Genomic DNA, 24,898 nt, shown 5'->3' on the forward strand with positions numbered 1-24,898 from the left:
GGCCCAGCGCCGCCCACAGGAGCGGCCTGGGCGGCGGCAGCGCCGCGGCAACGGGAAAGAAGCACGGGCCGAAGCTAATGTAAGTTTTATTTACACAGGATTGGTACTAGTGGTCTTAAAGGAAGGCTTGAGCCTTCTATTTACAGTTATATACAGATTTATAGTTGAAAAGTAAGAAAACTGTACAAGATAACACAAAAATATAAGACAAATTGGATCCAATTAAAGTAGTGAATACATAAGTTAAGAAAAATCGGACATTTACATTTCAAATTGTAATGTTATGAGTAGCATATATGTAGATTTTAAACCAGATAGCAACGCAAATTACACCACACTAAATCTTTACCCCGATTATGCAGACTCTGCTTTTAAAACACCAGACAACTGGAAGCCTCCTGCACTTAAAAATACATAATGGTAATTTTTACTTGATTTCCAGAGGGACCAGTTACAAAAACCCACATATAAGGAATTTATTTACATTAAATATTAGCAAAAAATGGATCAAGAGAGTGCAAGTGTTCCTCACCTGCAGTGCTATCCATTTTAAATTTCTGTCCCCTACAACCACAGGTTGTTGTACAGCATCTTCAAGAACAGGAAATGTTTGAAAATATATGCTGTGACACATACAGCATGACCTTATGTCTCACAGTTAAAAGATGTTAGAGAATTATCACTTAACAGATGCTTTTTGGATTTCAGTATTGCACACTAATAAAAAGACAGTTTCAAAAACAATTCTGTGTCTGCATTATTTCCAAGTGTTAAAAGTGGCTGCTTCTTTGAGAACACAAAAGCCTTTAGATAGCCTTGTCATTTTCTAGTGTTCACCATTACATACAAGTAATTTTTAGTTGGAAATGGCTCGACAATATAAAACTTCTGGTGGCAAAACCCTTTCACAGAATACCCACTCCATTTACTCCACAATCAATACACCAAAACAAATGCTTAAACACCACTTGCTTTGAAAGCTGTACAGTGAAAATAGCAGCCCTATTCTTATCACTGTTTAAAATTCAGATTATTTTTGCTCTAGGTTTGGGCACAATATGTCTACAGTTCCTGAGTTAATTACATTTGCCCAGACTGAAGAATGAAGCTGCAACTTAAAAAAAACCCAAACAAGTAAATAAGACAATACCCCTTCCCAAATCTTAACCACCTTGCACATAAACATACCAAACCGTTTTATTTGGTCCTCAATACTTGCAAATTGTTAATTTTGGAGGTAATGTTTGTACCAAAGCATTTGGTTTGGATAGCAGTTTTGGGGCCTTAAGATTTAGCATTTCCCTCATCCCCTCCAAAAAGTGCCTTTGTGGTATTTTTAAAAACAGTTATGCCTCAAAAATTTGCTTAAAGTACCAACAGAAGTTATTACAAATGTTTATTGCATTGCGCTGATTCTTTTAAAGTATTAAATATGAACTCCCCGCTTCTCAGTTTCATAGGTTTTAGTATGCTGTGTGAAATCAGATCTGCCCATGGCAAAAACTAATACTGGCAAAAGGGTGAAGATTTCATCAGTTCGTTACTCCACTGAGAGCTGTGTCTTTTTTCCATCTCGTTTTCACATTTTCTATAGTGCTTTTCCCACAGAGAAGTGACGTGAAGACTTCTTTGTCATCCAGTGGTTTTCCACATTTCCAATGGACGCCAACATTAGCTTTTTGGTGCTGGGCTATGGTTCTTGTCCCCTTCTTTGTTGTCCTTCATCAGTGAGGCAAACACCTGGAAAAGAAAATCATTTAATGAACATGAAGGCTGCCAGTGTTATGATAATATCAATATTAACTGCCACAATATTAGCATGGAGATTAATTTCTAGAATGAGACACTAGGAAGGAAGTGCCCACTGCTCAGGAGTCAGACAAGCAGCTTAAATAATCATGAAGAGAGGTGCCCCATATATTCATGTGCTGACATGTCAGATTTGATATCTATCTGCAAGAAACTCACCTGTGCCCATTTTTTGTTACTATTCTGCATCTGAATAGCTGCAATACAACTAAAAAGCTTTTCTGATGTAATATCTTCTGGAAGTTTTGTTAGAAACTGTGCTATATGAATAAAGTCCATCTGTAGGAGAATATCTTCATATAACCGAAGGATTCCTAATCCTGTCCTAAACAAAAATTCTTCTCCATCTCTACAGAAAACATCCCAGACACGACAGGCCAGATCAAGTGGTAATGACTTGCTGTAGAGTGTAAAAATCCTACAAATGAGTCAAAAACAAACAAAAAGGAAGAGTTATAACTTATTTCAGAGAAATGAAAAGACATCATCTTTAAATCTCAGTTAAATTAGTTCAAAGCAAGCAGATGACAAGTTATTTTATACACTTTTTCCCCCCCCTATTTCAGTGATCCACAAGTGTCCAGTTCTTAAAGTCAGAACTTGTACTCTGAAACCCATCTCTTTTGATGCCACAGGAAATCCTCCATTTCAATGCCATCTTCTTTAGAAAGCTCTGGCTAGGAAAGTGACAAATCTCTTCATTGTCAAACAGTGTAATACACACGTAAGAACTTGAGCAACAAAGATTACAACTGTGTGACTTAACCTTTCCCATTTAAGCCATACAGTTTAACAGCTCTGTTCATCATTTGTTTCCTAAACTAAATCTAAAGCCACAACTAATCTCAATAGAGGGCTGCATCCCACCAATGGGATACTAATGATAAATCAATAGCTACATTTCTGTGATACATTTTCGAATTTTTCATTTTAAAATCTGATAGTAATTCTAGATGAAGCTCATCCTTATGCACACAAATAAATATTCTGGTTTTGACAGCACTATCACACTTCAAGGGTGCCTGGATTACTACCTTCCATTACAGACACACACAGAGCTTGCTACTCTCTGCTTTAGAACATTCCTTACTTCAAATTGTTCACTGCATTTTCAAGCTTATCCCTTTTCAAACCAGGTCTTAAATTTCATCCTCCCTCTGCTTTAAAGTCTCTATTCCTACATTTATGTTTCCTTCAGTAGCTGACTATGCTAATTTCACCAAGTCACTAGAATCACAGTACACCATACTGCTATGGTGTAGTAGCCTCCTCTCCCCTACTTATGTCACATAACTGCAGCAACAAGAAAGTGAACACACAGAACTCCTCATTTTTTGTCTCATTTTGTAACTGAATACATCTCTTTTAACAAAGCTTGAAGCCTGCCAGAGGAACTGCAGTTACACAAAACAGTTCATCATGATTTCACAAGACCTACTGAATGCCTTTTTTATGCTTTATTCCAGTGTTGAAAGACCTATAGCAAAGTAGAAAGTGTTCCAACAGTTCTAAGGTTAGGTTTTCTATGTTCTATGAACTCACCAGTCTATCAAATATATGTCTGGAGTAAGACTGTATGATTTGAAATGAAGAAACAATTTAGGAAGGTTTTCTTCAAAAAATACTTCAAAGGCTGCAAAGTATTTCAGCATCTGTAGGGATAGTAAAGCACATGATAAGCAGTCATCAAAAGAATGTTTGGTTGTAAACCAACACAAACCCCACCAAGAACTGATGTCAACACAGCACAATGTGACTCCTTAGGATAAGTAAAATGATTAAATGTTTCTAGAGGAGAAATCAAAATATGAGAATGAGTTCTATGGATTAGTACCTGGTATTCTCAGTTTTATAATCACAGGTTAAAGTTCTCCATTATTCAATAGGACAACAAGAAGTCATCAATAAAACAACTAAGCTTCAAGTCAAAAGAACGTTAAGGTCCAAAACCAGAAAACTCTGTGCATACCATGCTGTGATCCACACGGAAAAAGGCCAGCTGGCATGGCTTGTTTAGAAGGTTAGCAAAGGCAATGAAAGCATCTGCCTCTTCCAGATTGAGAATGAGCACAGCAGCAATGAAGGACATCCCTTGTACCTTCAAGTGGGAAAAGCATCGGGCAAATAAAGGTGAGTAGGTTCAGTAGATCTTACATCTTTGGAAATGGAAATATTTACAGTTTGCAATTTATCAAGTACCATTGCGTAACATTTCCAGATGAATAGAAACAACGTGGATAAATTATTTTTATGCATGCAATCAATTTGATTCCTGCAGTTCAGGCACTCTGGGAGGTCTCATGATCACAAGTCCTCAGGACTTGAAATACAAGAAAGTTAAAACCACACAGAGTGAATGCAGAGCTCATGAGAAACAAAACCTGGCCTCAAGTTCATTGTTAAACTATGGGAAAAGCAGTCATGGAGAAAAACTTCACATATGGGACAGTTTAGACCCAGACAGATACATTGGAACTGAGACAAAATTCTGTTTCAGAACAGTCAATACATGCCTTTCCACTTGCCAAACCATAATTTTTCACATATATAAAATTACTTCTAGGTGGTTAGGTGCAGTGCAAGTTTACATTTTTCCACCATTACTCTCCCAAAAACACTTTAGCCTGCAATAAAAGTAAAGAGCGTGATTCTTGTAGTTAAGTGATGATCTGAATACCCATTATGCTAACAATAATTTTACCAATTTCAATTGCAATCATCTTTATTCCACTGTCTCTAAACATTCATGCTGCCTGATCTCATTAAAAAAAAAACCCATGCAGTCAGCATTTTAACCAACTAGGGAAAAGAGTTGATATGCACCAGAAACAGACAATCAGCTTCCCATTTCTTGGGGATAAATAGGTGTGGAAATAAGATTTCATTACATTTACTGCCATATTAACATTTAAAAAATGTGATAAGAAATATCAAGACTAGCTATACTTCTAATGGAAAAGAGAAGACTTATCCACGAAAAATTACTTATTTGCCTTTTGAAACTCCACCCTGGGAACAAGCAGTCTCAGAACCTGCAGAGTTTGTAATCCCACTTGAAAAATATGGGAGAGTCTCCAAAAATGAGGTCACAGATGACAGAATTCAGGCCTAAAAACATTTGAACATGAAAAACCGACTAGTTATTTATGCAGAGTCCCAAGCATATCTGATTTAGAGAGGAAGACACACCCTGTGCCAAATAATGCTTTGTTACATGGATGAGACTTAAAACTTTTCAAGTGTTTTTGAGCCTGAAGCATTAGAGCTTGTGAAAGATGTTCCTAGATACCCCCAGGAACAAAGTAAAACAAAACCCTTTTCTTCATTACTGTTCATTATTTAAATGCTTCTGTAAGCCAACACCATTCAGAGAGATGGTAGGTTTAATTAGTTTGTTCAGGGGTTTTTGACATTTTTTTTAATGGGTTTTTTCTTTGCTTGTCTTTAAACACAGTAATGTTTGCTGAAAACAGTCTAATCTTCACTGAACTCAGAGGGAGTGATTATTCTGTGTCAGCAAGACACTAAGAAGGAATTTCTGGATTTTAGGACGTGCGGTAGTGAAGCAGGGAGTATCACTGTGGAAATGGCAACAGGGGAAGAAAAAGACAGAACAAGTGAGATGCTAACTGGAAGTCCACTAGCACCTTATGGGTTTTTTTCCTGTGGATACTCTGTCAGAACTATAATGTCTTATGAACACACCCATTTAAAATTTTCCATGCAATCCAGATACTGAACACTGACATTCAGTATATTTTCAGCTATTTAATTGTCTCTAAGGACTACCATAATTGTGACTGCTATGAAATAACTGCCAAAGTTTAATTATTAAAGCATAATAAATTAGTATTATGCTTGTAGCATAATGTTTAGAACATCTATTTATTCAATATACTTTAATACATGACATCTTAAGCTTATTTGTCACGTTAGAAACATTTTACAGCAAATACTTACATATCCCACATCTGGTCTGTAACATGTATATGCTCCCAAAACACTATGAAGGAGATCATGATAAGGACCACCCTAATAAGAGGAGAGAGTAGAAGGAGAAAATAAATAATTATTTTTAAAAAAATACAGGAAAGGAGCAAGCTGATATTTTAAGATGCAAATGAGCCAGTGAATTGTTGCTTTATTCATATCCAGAGTAATACCATCTTTTGCTCCAAGCATTACCACAAATGCTTTTGAGATGTTAAAAGAAAAGTAACAATAATCCCGTGAAATAATTCAGCAGAAACCAGTACATAACAGAAAATGAGGATATCTGGTACAGATCCAAGGTTGGACTTTCCTTTTCAGAAACAGTGGATAGTTTAATTCTTCGTAGTGCAAGTTACTGTATAATGATATTGCATCTTATTTTATATACATGTATGCACATATTATAGCTATATAAAAATCATAAAGCCTGAAAAGGTGTACCAGAATGCATCAAGATTTCTGTAGCAGTGAGAATACTCTCATTTCTGCCTGTATTTTCATAATTAATAGAAATCAATTAATTAATAGGAATCTCATTAACAGGAATCTCATACAGTTTCAAGGAGAAAAAAAACCTCATAGTCCGTCACTAAGTGTCTCTATTTTATTCTCATTTAAGAATATTTAAGAAGTCCAAACAACTTCTAAAAACTCTTCCATATTTGGCCAGTTATGTTTCTTGTTTAACTATTCAGAATTTTAAAACTGTCATAACGAAAGTTAAAGGCATCTCACCTTCTGGAAAATATACAGGGATGGAAATGTGCGTGATATATCCAACTTAATTAGCTCCAGACTGGCCTCACGATCAGCAACAGATGCACCTGCATCTGCAAGCAAAACCAACACTTATTAAAGATAAATTCTACAAACTTCAGAACAAAACTCCTGTAGGCACATAAAGACAAGGAAGGCAGCATTCATCCAAAAACTTCCAGAAGAAAATCTGCTAGCCCTTGAATTATCTCTGTCCAATCGTCTCCACAGCAGCATGATAAAAACACTAGTGAAAATGTGGGAAAAAATACAGGTAAAAGACTTGGGGGAAAAGCTCTTTCAGAGGGCTTAAATCAGACAAGATTTCCAACTGGAAAGCAAAGATGACAATTTGATGAACAGGTAAACAGAACCTGCTCAGCTGAAGCTTGGAAAGCAGCATTCCATTCCCGTCTTCCTAAAACTATCATAGTTGGTCTTCCAGACTTTGCTACCAAAGATTAGTAATAACCACTGTCAGCTTGCTTGCTTTTCAGAGATGAAAATTCTATCACTCTTCAGTTTTCCCTTTTTACACCATTTCCCAGGACATCTTGCACAATTAAAACAGCTCCTTCTCCCTTCATTCCCATCTAGAACTATTACCTCTCCAAAAAATAGATTACCTAAGCTTTCCCCCAAAGACAGTCCACACCCCCCACAACAAAAGAACAAGCAAACCACCACTCCACAGACCAAGGGGCATTGCAAACATGTTTTCCAAGGATAAGCATATTTACAGTCATATACACACCAAATTTTTTATAAATTGTTTGTCTCAAGACAACCTTCAGATGAGTCACAGGACTATCCCTAAGGAAGACCCAAATAATTTACAGTCAAAGTACAGGCAATTAGGCAGGAATGGCTGAGGCAAGCACAAACAACTAGAGTAATGGAAAAGACACTATCACAGGGCAGCATTTTAAAAATTATCAGTCAACAGCACAAGGAGTTAACCTTTATAACAAGGAGACATCCAACATTAAAAACATCACTGATACTATTTTTAACAGAAAGAACATCCACAGGAGACAGCAATATGCCAGTGAAAAAACTGCATTCGACAAAAGAGTGCTAACATCCCCACTTAATAGATCTGGAAGGAAAGGCCATCTGGGCAGGCAAGGAAATACAAGTGGGATCTGAAATGTGTCATGTTTGGTATTTTTCACCTCTCAGTTTCAGAACCAAAAAATAGAGGATATTCTTTTTTCTTTCTCAAAATCATGGAAGTGATACTAACTGAGGAGAACCCATCTACGAAGAGCTAAGCAAGAGCATGTATTGTAATTGAGTTTTCTATTTTTTCTTTTTGTATTTCATCTAATATTTTCATGAGAGCCTGAGTCTTGATACTTCAAAGGAAACATTAATTTGAAAGTAGTACATGCAATATTTTAATCTGTCTTTTATTGATACAGTAAGTACTGCCAAGCCCTTTGCTCACTGACCTGTTATAAGACAGCAAATCTTTAACATTTAAGTAGGGAATGACTTTGAGAACTTTTAACAAGTATTCTTAATGCTGAAATTGCAGAGGAACTTGAGAGACTTTGTGGGTTTATAAAAGTGAATAGGAGGTTGTTGAGCACTCAGGAGATCTCACCTTCTATGTCATTCTCAGTACTTGTCTCACTGAAGCTTTTCCATCGTTCCTTAGCTCTTGACAAGAAGATTTCATAAAGTTCTGCAAGAAAGCAAAACAAAACCAATAACCAAAAAGGAAGTAGTAAGAAAAGCACCCATCCAAGACAAAAGCATGCTAAGCATTCTTGGCTCTGGTTATTTGATTTCATCACTGGGGGCAGGAGAAGAGTCTATTAGATGGTTACCACTATGCACAGTTTTTATAGTGTGTACTGTATTGTACTTCCTGCTGTGAACATGCAAATTATGACAGGGAGATCATGCCTTACGTAATTCAGATTTGTATTTTTGTGAATAAAATACTTACAATTCATCAATCATTAGTTATAAAATAAAGCAATTCCCCTTTTCACCCTGTTAAGAAATCAAAGCTACAAATTCTCAGTTTTAAACATAAAAATTGTTTTCTGGGGGGAAGCACTACCTTAATTCTTAAAATACTAAATGTTTTTGCAAGCAGGTTTTGAACCTTGTTTCCATAATTTATGAGGCTACAATGTCTAATTGTAAAACACAATTGTTCCTAGCCTTGTAAAATAAATTTCTTCAGAAAGAAATATACCCTGATTTATAGATATAGATTTTTTTTTTTAACAAAAGTTTACATTTTTCTTTGAAAATAATCAATTCAATTTGGCATTAACATGTGATCTGTTAGGAACATACCAGGAGTGATGTTTAATTCATTTCCCACAGCTAGACTCCAAACCTTCCCACGTACACTTGGGGGCAATCCCTGCCACCACAGCTCTCGAACTCTTCGGGTAGCACGCCTAATATATGGAAACAGGGAGAAGAAAAAAAAAAGGCACATATTGCACATCTTGTTTTCTAAAATCACTGGGCAATTTACAAGCAAAATAACATACGGTTTACCAAATCAATATTCAAAGATCTCTGTTGATGCTAAAGCCCCATTAAAAACCCCCAAACATTCAGCTCCCAGAAAGCACATTTCATGTTGCTCTGTAATGACCTCACACTATATCATGGCAACAAAAACTGACTTCTTGACAACACAGAAAAGGAAAATAAGGTATGTGGGTCCTCAGTTTCCAGAGGAGAAACAAGCCACGCTTGCCTCATTTATACAGCAGAACTTTACTTACATGCCTTCCCAGTTAGGTAGTATTTCATTGACCCAAATCACCATAGCACTAGCGATATTCTCTTCTTGCTTGAAACGCTCTCTCATTATTTTTTTCCTTTTATGTGCTTCTTTAATTTCTGTTAGGCATAACATGTTAATAATTCTGTATTAGTGTATACAAATTACTAGGTAAATTATTCAGCTACTACCCAAGTATTTAGATGTCTAAAAGATCGAGGGTAAATTACTGTTGCATGTACTATTTCTGTTGATTTCTCAGGTGTAGGTGTATTTCTCTGGACATTTTTTAATTTAAGCTAAGTTGTTCAAGTACAGTGATTTAGACAAGCAAAAATCAGGCTAGAAAACTCAGATAATTCTCTTCTGCAGTACACAGGATAACTAATAAGCAAGCACATCATCAGCGCTCTTTTTCCACTCATGATTTTCATACCATATTTTATCTGAGCCTTAATCACTCATTAGACTAATCAGCAATATTTATGGATAATTTTATTATTTAAAAGTGCAATTCCACATCCATTTAAAAACTATTCAAATTTTAATGAAGCTTCCACCTAAAAAGGTTCTGTATTTTCTTTTCTGGAAACAGGACCTAAAGACCTAAGACAAAGTCACAATGCTGAACAAGAGAACAATGTCCTGCCTTCTGTTAGAAAAAGATCATTTGCAGATTCCTCTTATCAAAAAGGCTAAAAGAAGGACAGACCAATGCTCTCCTGACATCACTTAGAACCACTGTGAAATTGCAAGCCATTTTCTATTTAAGCATGCACTGGTCACATCAAGAGAGTAAACATGCCCTCCCTGGTAAACAGAGATGGTTGACCAGTTTCATCAAGGTTTTACTGAAGCTTAGAGTGTGTAGCAACAGTTAATAAACCAGGGCACACACATGAAAACACCACACATGGTTCAACCTCCCAAGATGCTGTTATTAAAGAACACAGACCACAGATCACAACTTACAAGAAACACATCACAAGAGCAGAGTGAAATGCATTGTCAAATGCTGTGGATTTCTTATTGCATCTTTCAAAGTAAGCTGCCATGGATCCATAAACGATCAAGCAGTTCAGAAGCTTGTATCTCTGACAATAGCCCAAGTAAAACATGCAGCACAGATTCTTAAAATAGCTTATTCCCTGAATACTAGGCACAAGACTACAAAAGTCCTTTCAACAACTATTCATAGATTGACACAGTACCAGATGCTACAGATCTGTTCTTTAAATTAATCATGCCTAGTGGGAATAAGAAGGTTCACACAGGTACAACTGATTGAAAAATAACCCCAAAGTTTTCATCTCTCTTCACATTGAAATTGATGTGAAATTCCTAGGAAATCAGATCTTAAAGCAGTGAGCTTTATTATACTTTGGTTCGTAGTGGCAACTGCAGCAACATAGCTTGCAAAAAGAGTCCAAGTATCCAGAAAGTTTATAGGTGACCACACTACACAAGTATCTTTAAAAAATTAAGTTTTTCCTTAAAAAGTAAATGAAAGGTTAAGTTGCATTCTGAACTTAGCTACATTCATTATAGCAGAATAACAATTTGATAACTGAGTTCTGTTTTAAACTGCATGCCCCTATGCACCAGAGAATAACCCAGACATTGGAACAAGAAGTTCTTTAATGTACCCACTTGCCTACAAGCCAGGATTTGCTTTATTTTTGCAGCAGAGTGGAGAGGAATTACAGTGATTGCTGGCAGTTGACATACCTCGTTTTTTTGCTTCTGCCACCATCTCGTCGTACTCCTGTCGATGACGTAAAGCCTCCTCCACTGATTTGGCAGGAAGATTTCTGAAAACAAGTTGTTCCTGAATTCAATACACACAAATGACATTCTGGACCACTTCACAACAGGATCAAATTCGGTTTCTCTCAAAGGTGAGCTTTGGGGCTGCCATACTGCCAGTGTTCCAGTAACAGCTGTAGAGAACTACTACATGTTTGCTGCTCCTGTTTTTTAGTTCTCCTAGAGCTTTCCCCAAAGTGAGCTTATTAAATTTGTTGAACACCTGGAATGATGCTCAAGTGAGTGACAAAAGGAAAATGCTGATATACCATACAGTTATTTATTCCAATCCATTTCTGGCCATGTGTATTTCAATCATATGTTCATATGAAATCTATGAAGAAGTATTTTCAATAAAAGGTAAACGTTTTTATTCGTTGTAGTTAACCCCTTAAAATTCTCAGAAAAGAAGGTAAATTTGCCAAAGGAAGAAAGGGTAGATCACCACTGATGTTAGAGCTAAAGCTAAGGAAGCTTGGTCTAAAAGTTCACCAGATAAAAATGTGCTTGTTTTTTGGCTGCATAATGATCCCCTAATTGCTAAACACACTTCCTCTTGACCAAGGAGACTCACATCAAAGCAAATCAGAACACAGGGTTTGGTCTCAGCCTCTTGCCTAATGTCTAGTCTACTTTGGTCCAAAATACATAGAAAACAGTTTTGTCATTTAAATATTTAAAAAGTTTTCTGTCTCCTCTCTCATATAAGCAGACTAAATCACTTATTAATATTTTCAATGAAAGTGAGAGTAGAATGTATTTTCAAAGGTTAGACTGTGGCAACACACTACATGCTTAGGATGGTACTCCAAGTTGAAACAAGTGTCATTTGTAAAAGCATATTTATCCTGGCTTGTGAATTGTAATACGATGAAAGTAAAGAAAAACATCAGCAATCCAGTTGTTGTGTATCTTATCCTCTACTATACAGTAAAAGAAATAATGCACTTATGAAAACAAATACTCATAGTAATCCATAATTCCATTCAGAATATTTCTGTCTTAGCAAGGAATGAGTTTATACACACCCAGAGAGAATATCCAAAGAAACACTAATATAGTCTATTTTCCATTTCCTAATTGGAAGTGATTAGAGCAAACATTTAACAGTGCCATCACAAGCTTTTCCATGGTGCAACTTGAAAACATTGCTCCATTTGTTTTCTTTATGTTCTTAGTCAGCAGGTCCTTTCTCTTTCCTTCAAATTGCTGAAGACTGTAGATCTGAAAATACTGACCAATTTATTATCCATTTTTCATTACCATTCTTATTTTTGCTTTATGTGGGTTTTGTTACATCTTCAACTGCTGTTTCCCTGCCTTCAGCTGCACTTATACCTGCCTAAAATGTTTTTAAGTTTCCAAAATAGGGGAAGGGAGGATAAGGGAGAAGGAAGTGCACACTGAGAAAGCAGGGAAGAAATAAATCAAGAAAATTCCTGAAGATTTGAGGATGCCCAAAGCATGGTCACAGACAGCTGTGAGACACAGTAGATTACAGACTGGTGGCTCCATTACAGTGAGAAAGAATTCCTCATACAGACTGTGATAGGCTTAAAGGCTCTTCTAGGAAGTTTGTTAGGCTATTATGTGGGACAGAATAATCCAAGATTATATGATTCTTTCACATAAGACTTGTGAATTTTAGCTCATCAGAAAAGTATCTAAAATTCAGTCCTTCAGTTGCACAGCACACTCATACTTACGCTGGTCGATCCTCCAGAATCAAAGCAGTAGTTGAAAGTGGTTCAAACTCAATATTTTTACGTCTGGCTGATGGGGGTGGAGGTTTATACATTCTTCCTGTCCGTGCTTCATATTCCTAAACAACATTATTGATAAAAATTACATTTCAACTTTCAGCATTGCTCCAAATTAGTAAGCATGATATTACTAAATGCATAAATAATTTCATATTAAATATTTTTACATTACTTAAGACAGCAAGTGGCAAACACTACAAGTTGAAAATGCTGATAGCAACAGTGCAGCTTTCCAGGACTGCTCAGTAAAGATGAATGAGAAAGCAGTTGCTTGTATCAACTTAATCTTTGATCTATTCTAGTTCAATATTTCAACTGAGCATCCCAGGACCAGGTTGTAAAGAAATCTGCATAATCTACCCAGCCTAGCTAGTGCACAAGTGTATTTAAGTAATATGTGAAGTTGACCATAAAAAAACCCACCACTAATCAAGAACATGTGTCTCTTTCCATTTCTTCCTCTTGATTCCAGCCCCCCTTAAGATCCAGTACACCTCACATTCCTGAGGCCTTGAACAACACCATCACACCCACATAAACCAGAACCACCTACACTACACTCAGTGATAATACAGCAGTATTTATCATTACAAGCCTGTTCCATATAATTTCCTTCCGCTGAGGTTAAAACATGCAATCTACTTAGAAAGAAATATTTAACTGCCTCCAATACACACTAGATTCTGAGGAAGAAAGAATTCTAATCCTTTGACCACAACAGCAACTCAACAAAACAAAAATATGACACAATCCTTAGAAAAAAGCTAAACAGAGCCAGATGAAAACGTCAAATCTCACATCCCCTTCTTTTTCTCCTCTGTGAATAAAAATTTACTGCCAAGTTAACGGAATAATATGCATCAACACCAGTCAGCACATTGAAACAAGTATCTTGAACAACTGGACACAGGATTGGTAGAGTTTTGTTGTAATTTACATAAGCAAAATCAAAAAAATCAATGCTCACCATTTGAATGAATACACATACTCTCAAGCCTAAAATTATTTCATTCCACTTAAAAATAGAAACAACATCAGTACTCCTGTCACGTTGTGTACCTCGGGACACTCAGTACATTTGTAAATTAGAAATGTATCCTGTGATAACACACAGAGATCAGCATCCAGGCTGTAGCACAATAGCAATGCCATCCCTCAGATTCTTGGTAGAAGTTCTGATTTACTTCCATATTCTCCTTTGTAACATGAGTCACCAAATCAAGTTCATTTACTGGTCAGAGGTGAGGAAGCTCAAACATTAGCAACCTTTTCAACATCTCTACATATCTAACTTGTATGCAAAAAAAAGTTGGGGTGGGGGAAGCTAAAAAAAGATTAAAAAAAGCACTGCAAGATGTCTATCAGAAATGAAGCCACTCAAGCCATTTTTTAACACAAGCAATATATGTGAACAAGGCTAGTGCTTCCAGCTATCACCTGTGCTAAGAACTGAAACACTATTTCCAAGGCAAGAGAGGAAGAAAAAAAACAAAAATTAACAATTCTTCAACAAAAGGCAGAACTCATCATCCAACTGTGTTTCTGAAAGTACACATCATGAACAGTTAGATTTTTTAAAAAGAGATCACATGGGCAGAGAAGGAAAACTATAAGTGTTACCAGAAAGAGTCAATAGAGAGACCAAAATAGCCTCAGGCTCAAACTGTCATGGCTGCACACTCCTCAAACTGAAATATATTCCAAAGTATCAGAACCTTCCAAGGCAAGATGCTTTTTCCTCAAGAAGCCTGTGCTCTAGGAAACTAATTTGAAGATTAGATCCCACAACCATCAAATGTGTATAGAACTTCTGCAAATAAAGTATCCATTTTTTTATGGAATACTTTATATGACTACATGTAAAGAATCCAATATCCTTCACTGTGCTGTTGATGCAGAATCTAAAAAGCTTGAACTGACATAAAACTTCCCTTTGAAAGATGTGAGCTAATTTTCTCCCACAACAAAGTAAAAATACAATTTAAAGTCAAATGTCTTGTCAAATGTTTAACATGCAGGGCATGAGCCAGCAGATAGAACAGTTGACAGCTAAGATTTAAGACTATGTAAAACCTGTATATGTAAAACAATTATTTTGGAAGTGTCACATGTATGGTTTCACAAGAAGGTTGTTTTAAAAAAATCTTTATTGCAACACATCAGTCATTTATTGAAAATTCCAGAACACTTCCTAAACAAATTTCAGCTTTAATAAAAAGTTATCTTCTTACTAAGTCTGGAACAGCATCCTGTTATCTACTGCCAATAATTAACTCAGTAAGAAGCTAAAATCATGCTTTTCCTGAAAAGCACTGTGACAATATACTTAAGAGTGCTTCAATATGTGGAGGGACTTGCATTTCTGGTATTTATTCCTGCACAGATACAGATAAGCCTATTAAACTACAGACAGGTAACTGAGGCTGGGAAAACATCTTTTGCTTATAAACTGCATTTGCTTAAGAAGATAAAGATATCTCAAATAGTTTCTTCTTAAGACAACAAAAAACCCCACCCAAAAACCAGAAACCCAAAAAACCCCACCCCCTACCACCACAACAAAGAACACCAAAAGAATGCCCTGGTATTCTAAAAAATAATAGTAAAAAAAAGTAAAGAAACCCACAGAGGTCTTTATTGCTTGCACCTTTTTGTTATCTACATGGAAAACATGCAAGTCTGAAGTTTTATTCATCCTTCTGCTCTAGTACCATAAAGGGCAGTCAGACCATTGAGAATCATTTTCAATACCTCTAAACAGGACTGGATTGCTCTGTGTAACATAAAAGTAACTCCTCATAGCTCCCTCTTCCAATACTTAAGCCAATGACCTTAGAGAAAGGAAAACCAGCTGCACTGCAGCATTCCAAAAGCATTAGTAGACATGAAGTAGGGTATGCTTGTGGGGATAAAGTATTTAGCTAAGTGTGAAACACAGGGGTTCAGTGTTAGAAGACAAACTTGCATCTACAGAGCCCAAACTATACAGCTGCAAAGGAATAAATACCAACCATAAAATTCAATATGAATCTGGAATTAAGTTTGATCCATTTATGATCCAACAACAAAAGCTGAACTCCGGGAATGAGTGATAAAAGCCTTTGTTTACAAGGACTATGAAAGTTCTCACAGTACCAATTATACAGACAAAACACCACACATCCAATTATGTTGTAGGTATGCTGGAGGAGAAAGGCATCTGATGTATAGAGAATTTATGCAATTAAAGAATGCAACACTGAATAAGCTTCCCCTGTCTTAAGGATTGCCTCTATTTAAAGTAGATGTTAAGGCATACTAATACTCCAATTAAACATCCTGTGTATGACAATTTCTTCTAATATGCTTTCTCCTCTCTAATGCTAAATCTGATCCTAAAACAGTTTTTATTCAATCAACTGTGACTTCTGCTGACGAAACAGAACGGGGATTGCCATATATTGTGCAAAAGGTTTTAAACCTCTCTCCCTTCTACACACACATGACTGGAGCAGATGGGTGTATGAAACATCTATATGATTATTTTCATTATGTTGTGCAGCTAACTAGATATATCATCAGAAAGATTATAGGCCTTCATTTGAATCAGGGCTGATCATCCAAGAATAGAAGCATTAATAGAATCACCTAGGAGTGCATCCATGTAAGAAGAATTTCTGCTAATGAATAATCCTACATCAGCATGCATGTTGCCTCCAGGTTAAATGTTAAAATTGCTGAGCTAGCACTGGCTGTAAAGTGATTATAAACAAAGAAGTGTTTATAGCAAGAGTAGATGTCACTTAAAAATCCTGTGAGTCATAAACTAGACATTTTCCCAGAAATAGGAATTCCAGATGCTGTCAGGACAGGCAGAACACTACATTCTCGCCTAATTTGCAGGTGAAATAGAAAGAACAGATGTATTGATGGAGAAGAAAATACTACTTCTTCACACAGTACAAAAGGACAACCAAACAGACACTTAAGACTTTCTAGGTCAATCTTCCAAAGTTAATGCCATTCACTTTCAATTCTTTGTTTGCTGTATTTTTTCCTCAATTGGATATTTAATAAGGTGCATCAAGCTTCATCTTTTGTTTACAAGAAGCCACCGGCCCTGGGCCCAATAAAGACATGCTGAGAGTGGCCAGGCCATGTAATGTGAACCACAGGCACCAGAATCAACCAGCAGTTACGGGACTGCTCTGTTCCACAGTTCCACAGAACTAAAAAGCCAATCTGAACTATTCATGTTAACACAGAGTGCAGAATTACATAAAAAGTGTACAAAGTAATGGGCATGCATAATTTCAGAAGGATCCCAGTCACACAAGGAGATAATGTAAAATGTAACAAAAGTTTTGATAGCTATGCTTTTCTAGTTTTCCAATTTCACATTGGGAATAGTGATTAAAAGCATCTAGAGTTCTGAAGTGCCACTGCTAATAGCTTGTGTGGCTCAGAGACAGAAAAGATTCTAATATATAAATTTTCAAATTTAATAAGTTGTTAAAAAATATTACAAATTTAGCCTTTCAAATACTTTTACCATTAAGCAATGAGGCACAGCAAACATAGAAAGCAAATTACTATCAAGCTGTATGATTACCTATTTCTTGCTACCCAAGAACATGCAATATAAACAATAAACAGTAATTCTCTATCACTGCAAGTTGTTAGTGAGATTCACATGTGAAACTTGTTTATTTTGCTAATGGTTTTTAATGAGTTGATGGTTAGTGCCATAAAATATTCATGCTACTGTGAAAATGTGATGTTTGTACTATTTTAATGAGTGCTACACAGTCCCATGCATGGCATCAAATACGACTACAAAAAGTATATATTAAATTTCATACCCCTGTGTTTAATAGACTGAGAGCAGATATTGACGCAAGACTGCCAGAACTGTCATCCTAATAAGAAAAACAGAAGCAGAGCCTTAGTGAATAAATAAAGGAAAAGACCATTACAAAACAGCAATATGCAATCCAAAATTTAAATTCACATGTAGACTATTTATCTTGTATGTTTGAAAAAACATGGATGTGTCTGTTCCTCTTCCTTTTCCAGCTCTCAAAACAGACACATATTCAAAGACTTCCCACTTGTGCAAGATCTGTACAGACATAGACTGGATTGTTCTTCTGGTTTAATTGATGTTTTATATTTTCAGTAATCAGCCCCTTTGCCCAAAGGGAGATTTTTTTCCATGGTGCTTCTCAGATGCACTACAAAGGCAGTTCCTGATACATCCTGTGTCTCCCTAGCACACACCACTCACAGACATTAGACTGACCTAACCACAGCCTTGGAAGGTACATGCTGTTAGAAAAGAAAAACAAAACATTGTCCCCTGCCATGTTATCATTGATATTTCTAAACTGAAAGCTCAAAAGTGGGCTATACCTCAGCCTTGCTGGTGATAACAAGGATGTATTTGTAATGCTTTGAGCAACAGTCACTTCCATTATAAATAAGATTCTCAGCACCACTCAAGCAGCAAGGCAATCAGGTATAAAAGTAAGTCCAGCTACAGGAGACCCTGTACAACCACAGCTCTGCACATTTCCAACCAAAGTCAAAATTGGTTTTATAATGGAAAGATAAGCCAAGCTAAAAGATGGAGTGTAGGGGAGGTGACAAACAAAGCCCACTGCTTTTAAGCCTTGAAGTACAGTGCCTGGAAAAAGGAAAAGAAGGTTTTTATCATTAATTCAACAGAACATATCTGCAGTGTTCAGAATAATAGAAACCATTTTAACAGCTTTCTTCTCCCTTGCCATACTATTTTTCCTTTTCCGTACTGAAGTACCATGGCAGCCTTGGAAGGATAAGATTTATATTTAAAAAAACCAACAAAAAAACCCCACAATCTCACACTTTAAATAAATGTCCATGAAAAACAGCAGATTTACCATCTGAACCTATCCTTCTGGAATTCAATATAGCCTGCCTAGATGACGATTTAGCTTCCTCAGCACCTCAAGCTCAGCAGCATGCCTGCTTAACCTGCAAATGCTCAGTTCTTTCAGAGAAGAAAAAAACCTACAGATCATGCTTGGCTAAAGAAATTCAAAGGCCCAAGAGAAGGAGAGGGATCCCACAAAGAGAGAATCCAGAAGACCAAAAAATAAAATATAATGTCCCACCACATCAAAGTAAAATAAGTTCTATAATTTTTATTACCTCGATTTATATTATTTGTTTCCTCCAAATCCAGCAACTTTCAGAACAGAAATGAAAACACATACCTATGCTCATGCTTTCTTTTTCAAGCCTTAGTAAGAGAACAGTTGCTTCAATACTCATTGTAGTTGTTCTTAAAGACTTTGTTTTATAAAAAAACAGCAGTCAAAAGAATTCGCATCAGCAGAGTCAATACTTCCATATTATTTTCAAAACACTGATCCCATCCCCCCCTTGTAAGGTGCTCCCCTGAAGATGCATTTGTGCCACCAACATAGCACTGACATCGTAAGAAGTTCTCCTTAACAAGTTTCCCTTGTCAAAGCAACTTGGGACGTCCTGGCAGTAGGAGCTGAACTGTATTTTATGGCCTTTATGCAAAACAAAAGAAAGCACCGGTCATTCTGAGGTCCCGCCAGTTTCACTACCATTTTACTGACAAGATAATCACTGAAGAAATCTAAAACACTGGGAATGTCTATGGTTTTACCTCTAGAATAGATATTTTACTGACTACGCGTGTGATAATTGAATGATGCAGGACATTTCTTGAGAATCTGACCAGCTACAGCATCTACAAAGAAAACCATCCCAGCCTTCTCACTGTTTCTGGTAGGGCAAATTGTTATTCAGGTGTTACAGGTTCCTTGCAAGACCTAATAGCCCCATTTATTATCAGTCCTTGTTTCAAGGCAGTTTGTTACCAATGTATTTCTGCTCTGTATCTGGCAAATAGGCAGAAGTATTGCCTTTCTTCTTTCTCCAGTAGTAGTGCAAGGTGAGCCAATGTGGCCTCTCAATAACAATCTGCTTAAGAACCACTCCTGTAAAAAAGCATTCAACAACTTCTCAGAGATAGTCAGTCCTTGGGTTTGCTTACAAACACGCACACACACACACACACACATTTTATAAGCATTAAGAGCTTTGTGCACTTTTAAACTCTAACAACCAAGACTGGAGGGAAGAGTTAATATTGCAAGCCAAATTGTTTGAGTCATATGAAAACTGATTCAAACCACATCTGTTCCTCTGAAGAGAAGCCTCTGAAAACCCTTGTCCCTGGGAGACCACGGGAATTCTGCCGAATCAATGACTGCAATTTCTCCGTTAGATCTCAGACTGGAGATAACAACATTGGAAAAATATTCAAGTGAAGACACTTTTTTTAGCCCTCAGGTATTCCATTTTTCTAAATATTTCAGAGCCACCCCAACATATTTTCAGAGGTTAGATGTACAACAGTGACCCAGTCAAAGCTAGTACTTAATGGACTGTCAAAGATTAAAACCTTCAATTTTGTACACAAGGTGACAGCTATTGGAAAAGATGGCTTCACTTCTGAACAAGCAGTCATTGCTAAAATCACTGCAAGGTTTTAATGGTGTGTCAGATTTAAGTAGAAAAGAAGTTTTTTTTCCACTTCATTTAAGGCTGCCACCAAGAGAAGCATTATTAAAACTGCTGATAAAGCAATTTTGGTCTGTTTTTCTTGTTTTTTATATTGCAATGTGTAATTGTATATTTTGAGTTTACTTTAATTCAGGCATATTATGAAAAACTCACCACACTGCTTTAAACACATTAATAAAAAGTATGCAAGCCTGCCTTAATAAAACAAGATAAACTTAATGACTTGATATTCAGAAAAAAATTTATCATAGATTAAAAGCTCTTTTCTTTAATTGTAAGCAGAAAAACTGAAATTGTGCTTGCATTTTTAAACACAACCTGGACTTCGGTCAATACATTCCAAAATGTTATATATCAGCCCACAAGTCTGTTTCTGCTTTAAATGCTTCTGCATTAAAGTATTTCAACAGTATAATTTAAAGCAGATTTCTGTACACACTGAAAAGAATTTACCAAACTGACCATTAATGACAACATGCTTCTTATAATAGCTAGTTTTATTAGCTGCAATTCATGAAAAAAGGCACACTTCCTAAAACCATCAAATGCATTTGACATTTGCAGTCCTGGGGAGTTGTTTTCCCTTTTCAAAAAAAAAACAGTGAAGGAAAGAAGCCCAGAGGAAGGAGATGTCCAGCAAAAGAGTTGGCCTCAATCACATCCTGCTTGGGCAGCTCTAAATCCAAGGAGAGCTGAGCGTGCCAGCAGCTGCGAGTGGGGAGCTGCAGCTGCCAAGAACTTCCAACCTCTGACCCAGTTTGAGGGAGCGCATCGCGCCCGAGGCGGCGCAGCTGCACGGACAGTGCCGCAAACCCCGCAGGCTGCCGTGCCACGGCAACATTCATCATCTTCCACACAGGCTAAGAGGCTTGCAAAGAAATTATTTACAATCATGTTCATTAGGCAGTCTCTGAAGGCACAGCTGGCTGGCATCGTCATCTGAAAAATGTCTGAAATAGTATCCCCAATGAAGTTCCCAGATTTTCTTGGAGGTTATTCAAGATAATACAAGCACTACCTGATTTCTCTGGAGGTGAAGTTGTCATATAGCAGTGTCTACTTGATAGACAGTGACTGGGAGCCACATGCATTCATTTAAATGTGATCAGCAATTTACTACATCATCCTTACCATAACACAAATAACAAAGGAGGTTTCCTTCAGCCAGGATGGAAAAGGGACACATAAGCCCCACCAGTCTTTTGGCTATACATCTACGATGATGCAATTTTTCTCAGTTTTACGAATAGGAAAGTATTTCTTGCTTCATGATATTGCCATAAAACTTTGATGTAAGTATTATCCTTATCCAAAAGACTTCCTCCTCCTATTAATTGCAAAGTTTTTCCTGTTGTGAGTTAATTTTTCTTGCAACCGGGCTTCTTAAGATCTCATCTTTTACATGCAGGATGCTGACTCATTACTGAGTTTCCTTAATCAAGGGTTTATTTGCACCCTCCCAAAGCTGGCCACTGACATCAGTAAAGTGAAAGGACCATGTCCAACTATGAAAAATAATGTTCAGGAGCGGCAAGATTTATGGCTAATAATAAACTACCATAAACTCCCTCACAGGCAGCTTTCCTATCTTCTTGTAGTCTTACACCTAAGGTTCATTTTAAAAAGCTGGCTAACAAGAAGTAACCATGGTTCTGGCCACAAAGAGCTAAAAAATTGGGGGGAAATGTGAGGTTTCTGTTTCAATCATATCTGATCCCTCCACTCTGATTTAGAAAGTCAAAGTGCAAGTTTGGAGAGACATTCCATGTAGGTTATGAAGTAACCTGAAAGAGTCACAGAATTGCATGTGAACAAAACACATTAAGCTTTAATCATACTTCTGCCAACTTCTTGAAGGCCTTATATTCTTTTCACTCACATCTCCAGCCTAGTGAGGAATTAGTCTAGAGACTACAGTCAGCCATTTGAAGTGAAGATGCTATTCCCCACTGATCTTCAAGAACCAAGTGTGCCTACATTCATTCTAACCCATCACCAGCTTAGCAAATTCCAACATTTTTTGAGAAAAGAAACCATCAACTTTTCTTCAAAGGCATATGCACATGGCATAAATACACATGCAAGACATTTGACATATGCTAATTATGGAGACACTGGGGTCATTTCACAATTTAAAATCAAATTTCCTTAGGTATGTAGCTCTAATTGCGTATAGAGCACACTGCCAAGCTGGTTCCCCCTTTGATAAAAGTATTTTAGCTCATGAGGCTTTAGACAAAGACCATGCATGCTTTAGCCAAATAGAAAGCTAAAACTATTAGCTATTACTGGTACTTCACTCAGGATCATGTAAATCCAACAATGACTCTAATCTGGAAAACATTATAGCACAAGCCACATGACTAGGAGCAACTCAATCACGGCTAAAGAAAATACATTGTTGTAATACATTTGCTTTTCTGACACTTTGGAGGAGTTGAAAAATAGAAACACTACTGTTTAAAACAAGCACCATCACTGAGGGAAAACAGAATAAGAAAGTAGGACTATTTCTTCAGATCATCATCTTCAACAGGTTGCCCAGGAAAGATGTGGATGCCCCATCCTTTAAAGTGTTCAAAGTCAGGTTGGACAGGGCTTAGAGCAACCTGGTCTACTGGAAGGTGTCTGCCCATAGCAGGGAGTGCAGGACTCCCTTCCAACCCAAAAAGTTCTATTATAACATTATCTCCAGAACAAATATCTTCATTACTAGAAAACAGTAAGCAGATGACAGTTAACACTATGCAGATTCTCAATTTCTCAGAATGGAAGAGACATCTGGATTTTACCACAGTATTTTCACAGCATAACGCCAACAGCATGCACCTGCTGCAACCAAACCGAGAATGCTTGCTCTCTCCCCCCAAAGAGGAAAACCACTTAAATAAGAAAACTGTATTTGAAAACATAGAAAAAGCATCCAGTTTACTTCACACTACAAATCACAGAATAATTTGAGTTGGAAGGGATCTTTAAAGGTCACATAGTTTCAACCCATTGTCACAAGTCACATTGCATTAAAGTCCTTCAAAAAGATCCTCTCATTTTTTACTTTGGTTGCTCCCAAAACGCTCTCTTTGCACAAAGCCTCTTCTAGGAGATAACTGAACACTGCCTCATTCACAGCCATTTACACCTGCCAAACACATCAGCTTATTTGGAATTTAAGAAAGGAGACAGAGAAAGCAGCCCTCAAGAGATTCAAGTTACTGTTTTAACCAACACAGGGGACATTTATACTTCTTATGTCAACAAATCTTTCAGGTTTGCATGCTAACATTACCATAACGATACATTACCAATTGCTCCCCTTTGAACACTGACATTTTAGTATTATTTTATCAGAAGTATTATTTTATCAAAGACAGATTCCACAGTTACAATTATATGGAAGTGCAACCTTGTGATAAAGGAAGGAAATCAGAGGGGTCTTTGTGAAGAATTCCAGTAGCTCAAAACCAACTTTAATTTACAGTATTATTTTGCAACAAAGTATCTTGATTGAGATTAAAACTTTAAAGACAATTACTAATTTCAGAATTCTAAGCAATTTGTCACAGGTCACCTACATAGGAAGTCTTCCAGACAAGGATGGCAATGGAAAAATGAGTCATAGAGCAGCATACCATGTTAAATAAGACAAAATTTTATGGGAAATTAATGCAAGTTCTAATGTCTTGACAAAAACAGCCTAAGTGCTTTCTGAACCTGTACCACCTTTTTGGAAGTGCTTTTTGTAAGCACTGAGATGTACTGAAGTATGTACAAAATAATCATAAAACTCAAATTCCTTAGTAACTAGTATTACTTAAACAAAGCTCCAAAATAATGTTCTCAGAGCACCCTGCGGCCATATAACACCAATGTGGATATAACAGCAGAGAAATGCAGTACCTGTGTTATTTTTACAATTTTCCTACCTTGAATTGTGTGATGGTTACTCACCTGCTGAATAATTTTGGAATCTTTTGGAAGGTTTTCCCTAGGTGGGACTTTTCCAAACAACTTCCAACCAGGAGCGCTTTGGACAGCAGGTTTGAGTTCCTTCGTCCTTTTAGTGAAGAAGTTTCTGAAAAGAGAGGAAGGATTTTGTTTTGTTTGTTATAAGCATATAAACAAAGTATATTGTGCCTATTTACATTTCTTGAATTTCTCCACCAGGTCACTTGGGTGAACTGTAGAGATTTACTGCTCAGCAAATGCAAAGTGCATTTTGCTTTCAAGTAATTAATTTGAAGTGGAGCATCTTTCATTACAGGTGCTTTGATGCTAATATTTGTATTTAACACTCAACTTTACCTCTAAACCACTTTATCAGAACTTTTTCTAGTAATAGCAAGCACTTCCTTATATATAAACAGCACACCACAGATTCTCAAACTTTTATTTGGGGCTTGTTTTAAGTGTTTCTTCCTGATTTATTTGG

General features: G+C 36.7%; 1 protein-coding gene across 2 annotated transcripts; it reads right to left on the reverse strand.

Moving 5' to 3' along the window:
• Nucleotides 1-68: 68 nt before the first annotated feature.
• On the reverse strand, nucleotides 69-24,550 carry TBC1D12 (TBC1 domain family member 12). Of its 2 annotated transcripts, XM_014309888.2 has the most exons (12): nucleotides 24,418-24,550; nucleotides 12,829-12,944; nucleotides 11,045-11,127; nucleotides 9,318-9,435; nucleotides 8,875-8,981; nucleotides 8,168-8,248; nucleotides 6,538-6,632; nucleotides 5,770-5,841; nucleotides 3,779-3,907; nucleotides 3,352-3,461; nucleotides 1,969-2,227; nucleotides 69-1,740 (listed from the first exon to the last, which is right to left on the reverse strand). In XM_014309888.2, exons 2-12 carry the CDS (start codon nucleotides 12,918-12,920, stop codon nucleotides 1,672-1,674), a joined length of 1,215 nt encoding a protein of 404 aa, XP_014165363.1. In that variant the 5' UTR covers nucleotides 12,921-12,944; nucleotides 24,418-24,550; the 3' UTR covers nucleotides 69-1,671. The 2 variants fall into 2 exon arrangements, with proteins under 2 accessions (XP_014165363.1, XP_030918803.1); XM_031062943.1 differs by lacking the exon at nucleotides 24,418-24,550 and having other exon boundaries at nucleotides 11,045-11,144; nucleotides 12,829-12,905.
• Between the last annotated feature and the right edge of the window lie 348 nt (nucleotides 24,551-24,898).

The sequence above is a fragment of the Geospiza fortis genome, unplaced genomic scaffold (genome assembly GCF_000277835.1).
Source record: "Geospiza fortis unplaced genomic scaffold, GeoFor_1.0 scaffold130, whole genome shotgun sequence".
Taxonomy (NCBI): Eukaryota; Metazoa; Chordata; class Aves; order Passeriformes; family Thraupidae; genus Geospiza; species Geospiza fortis.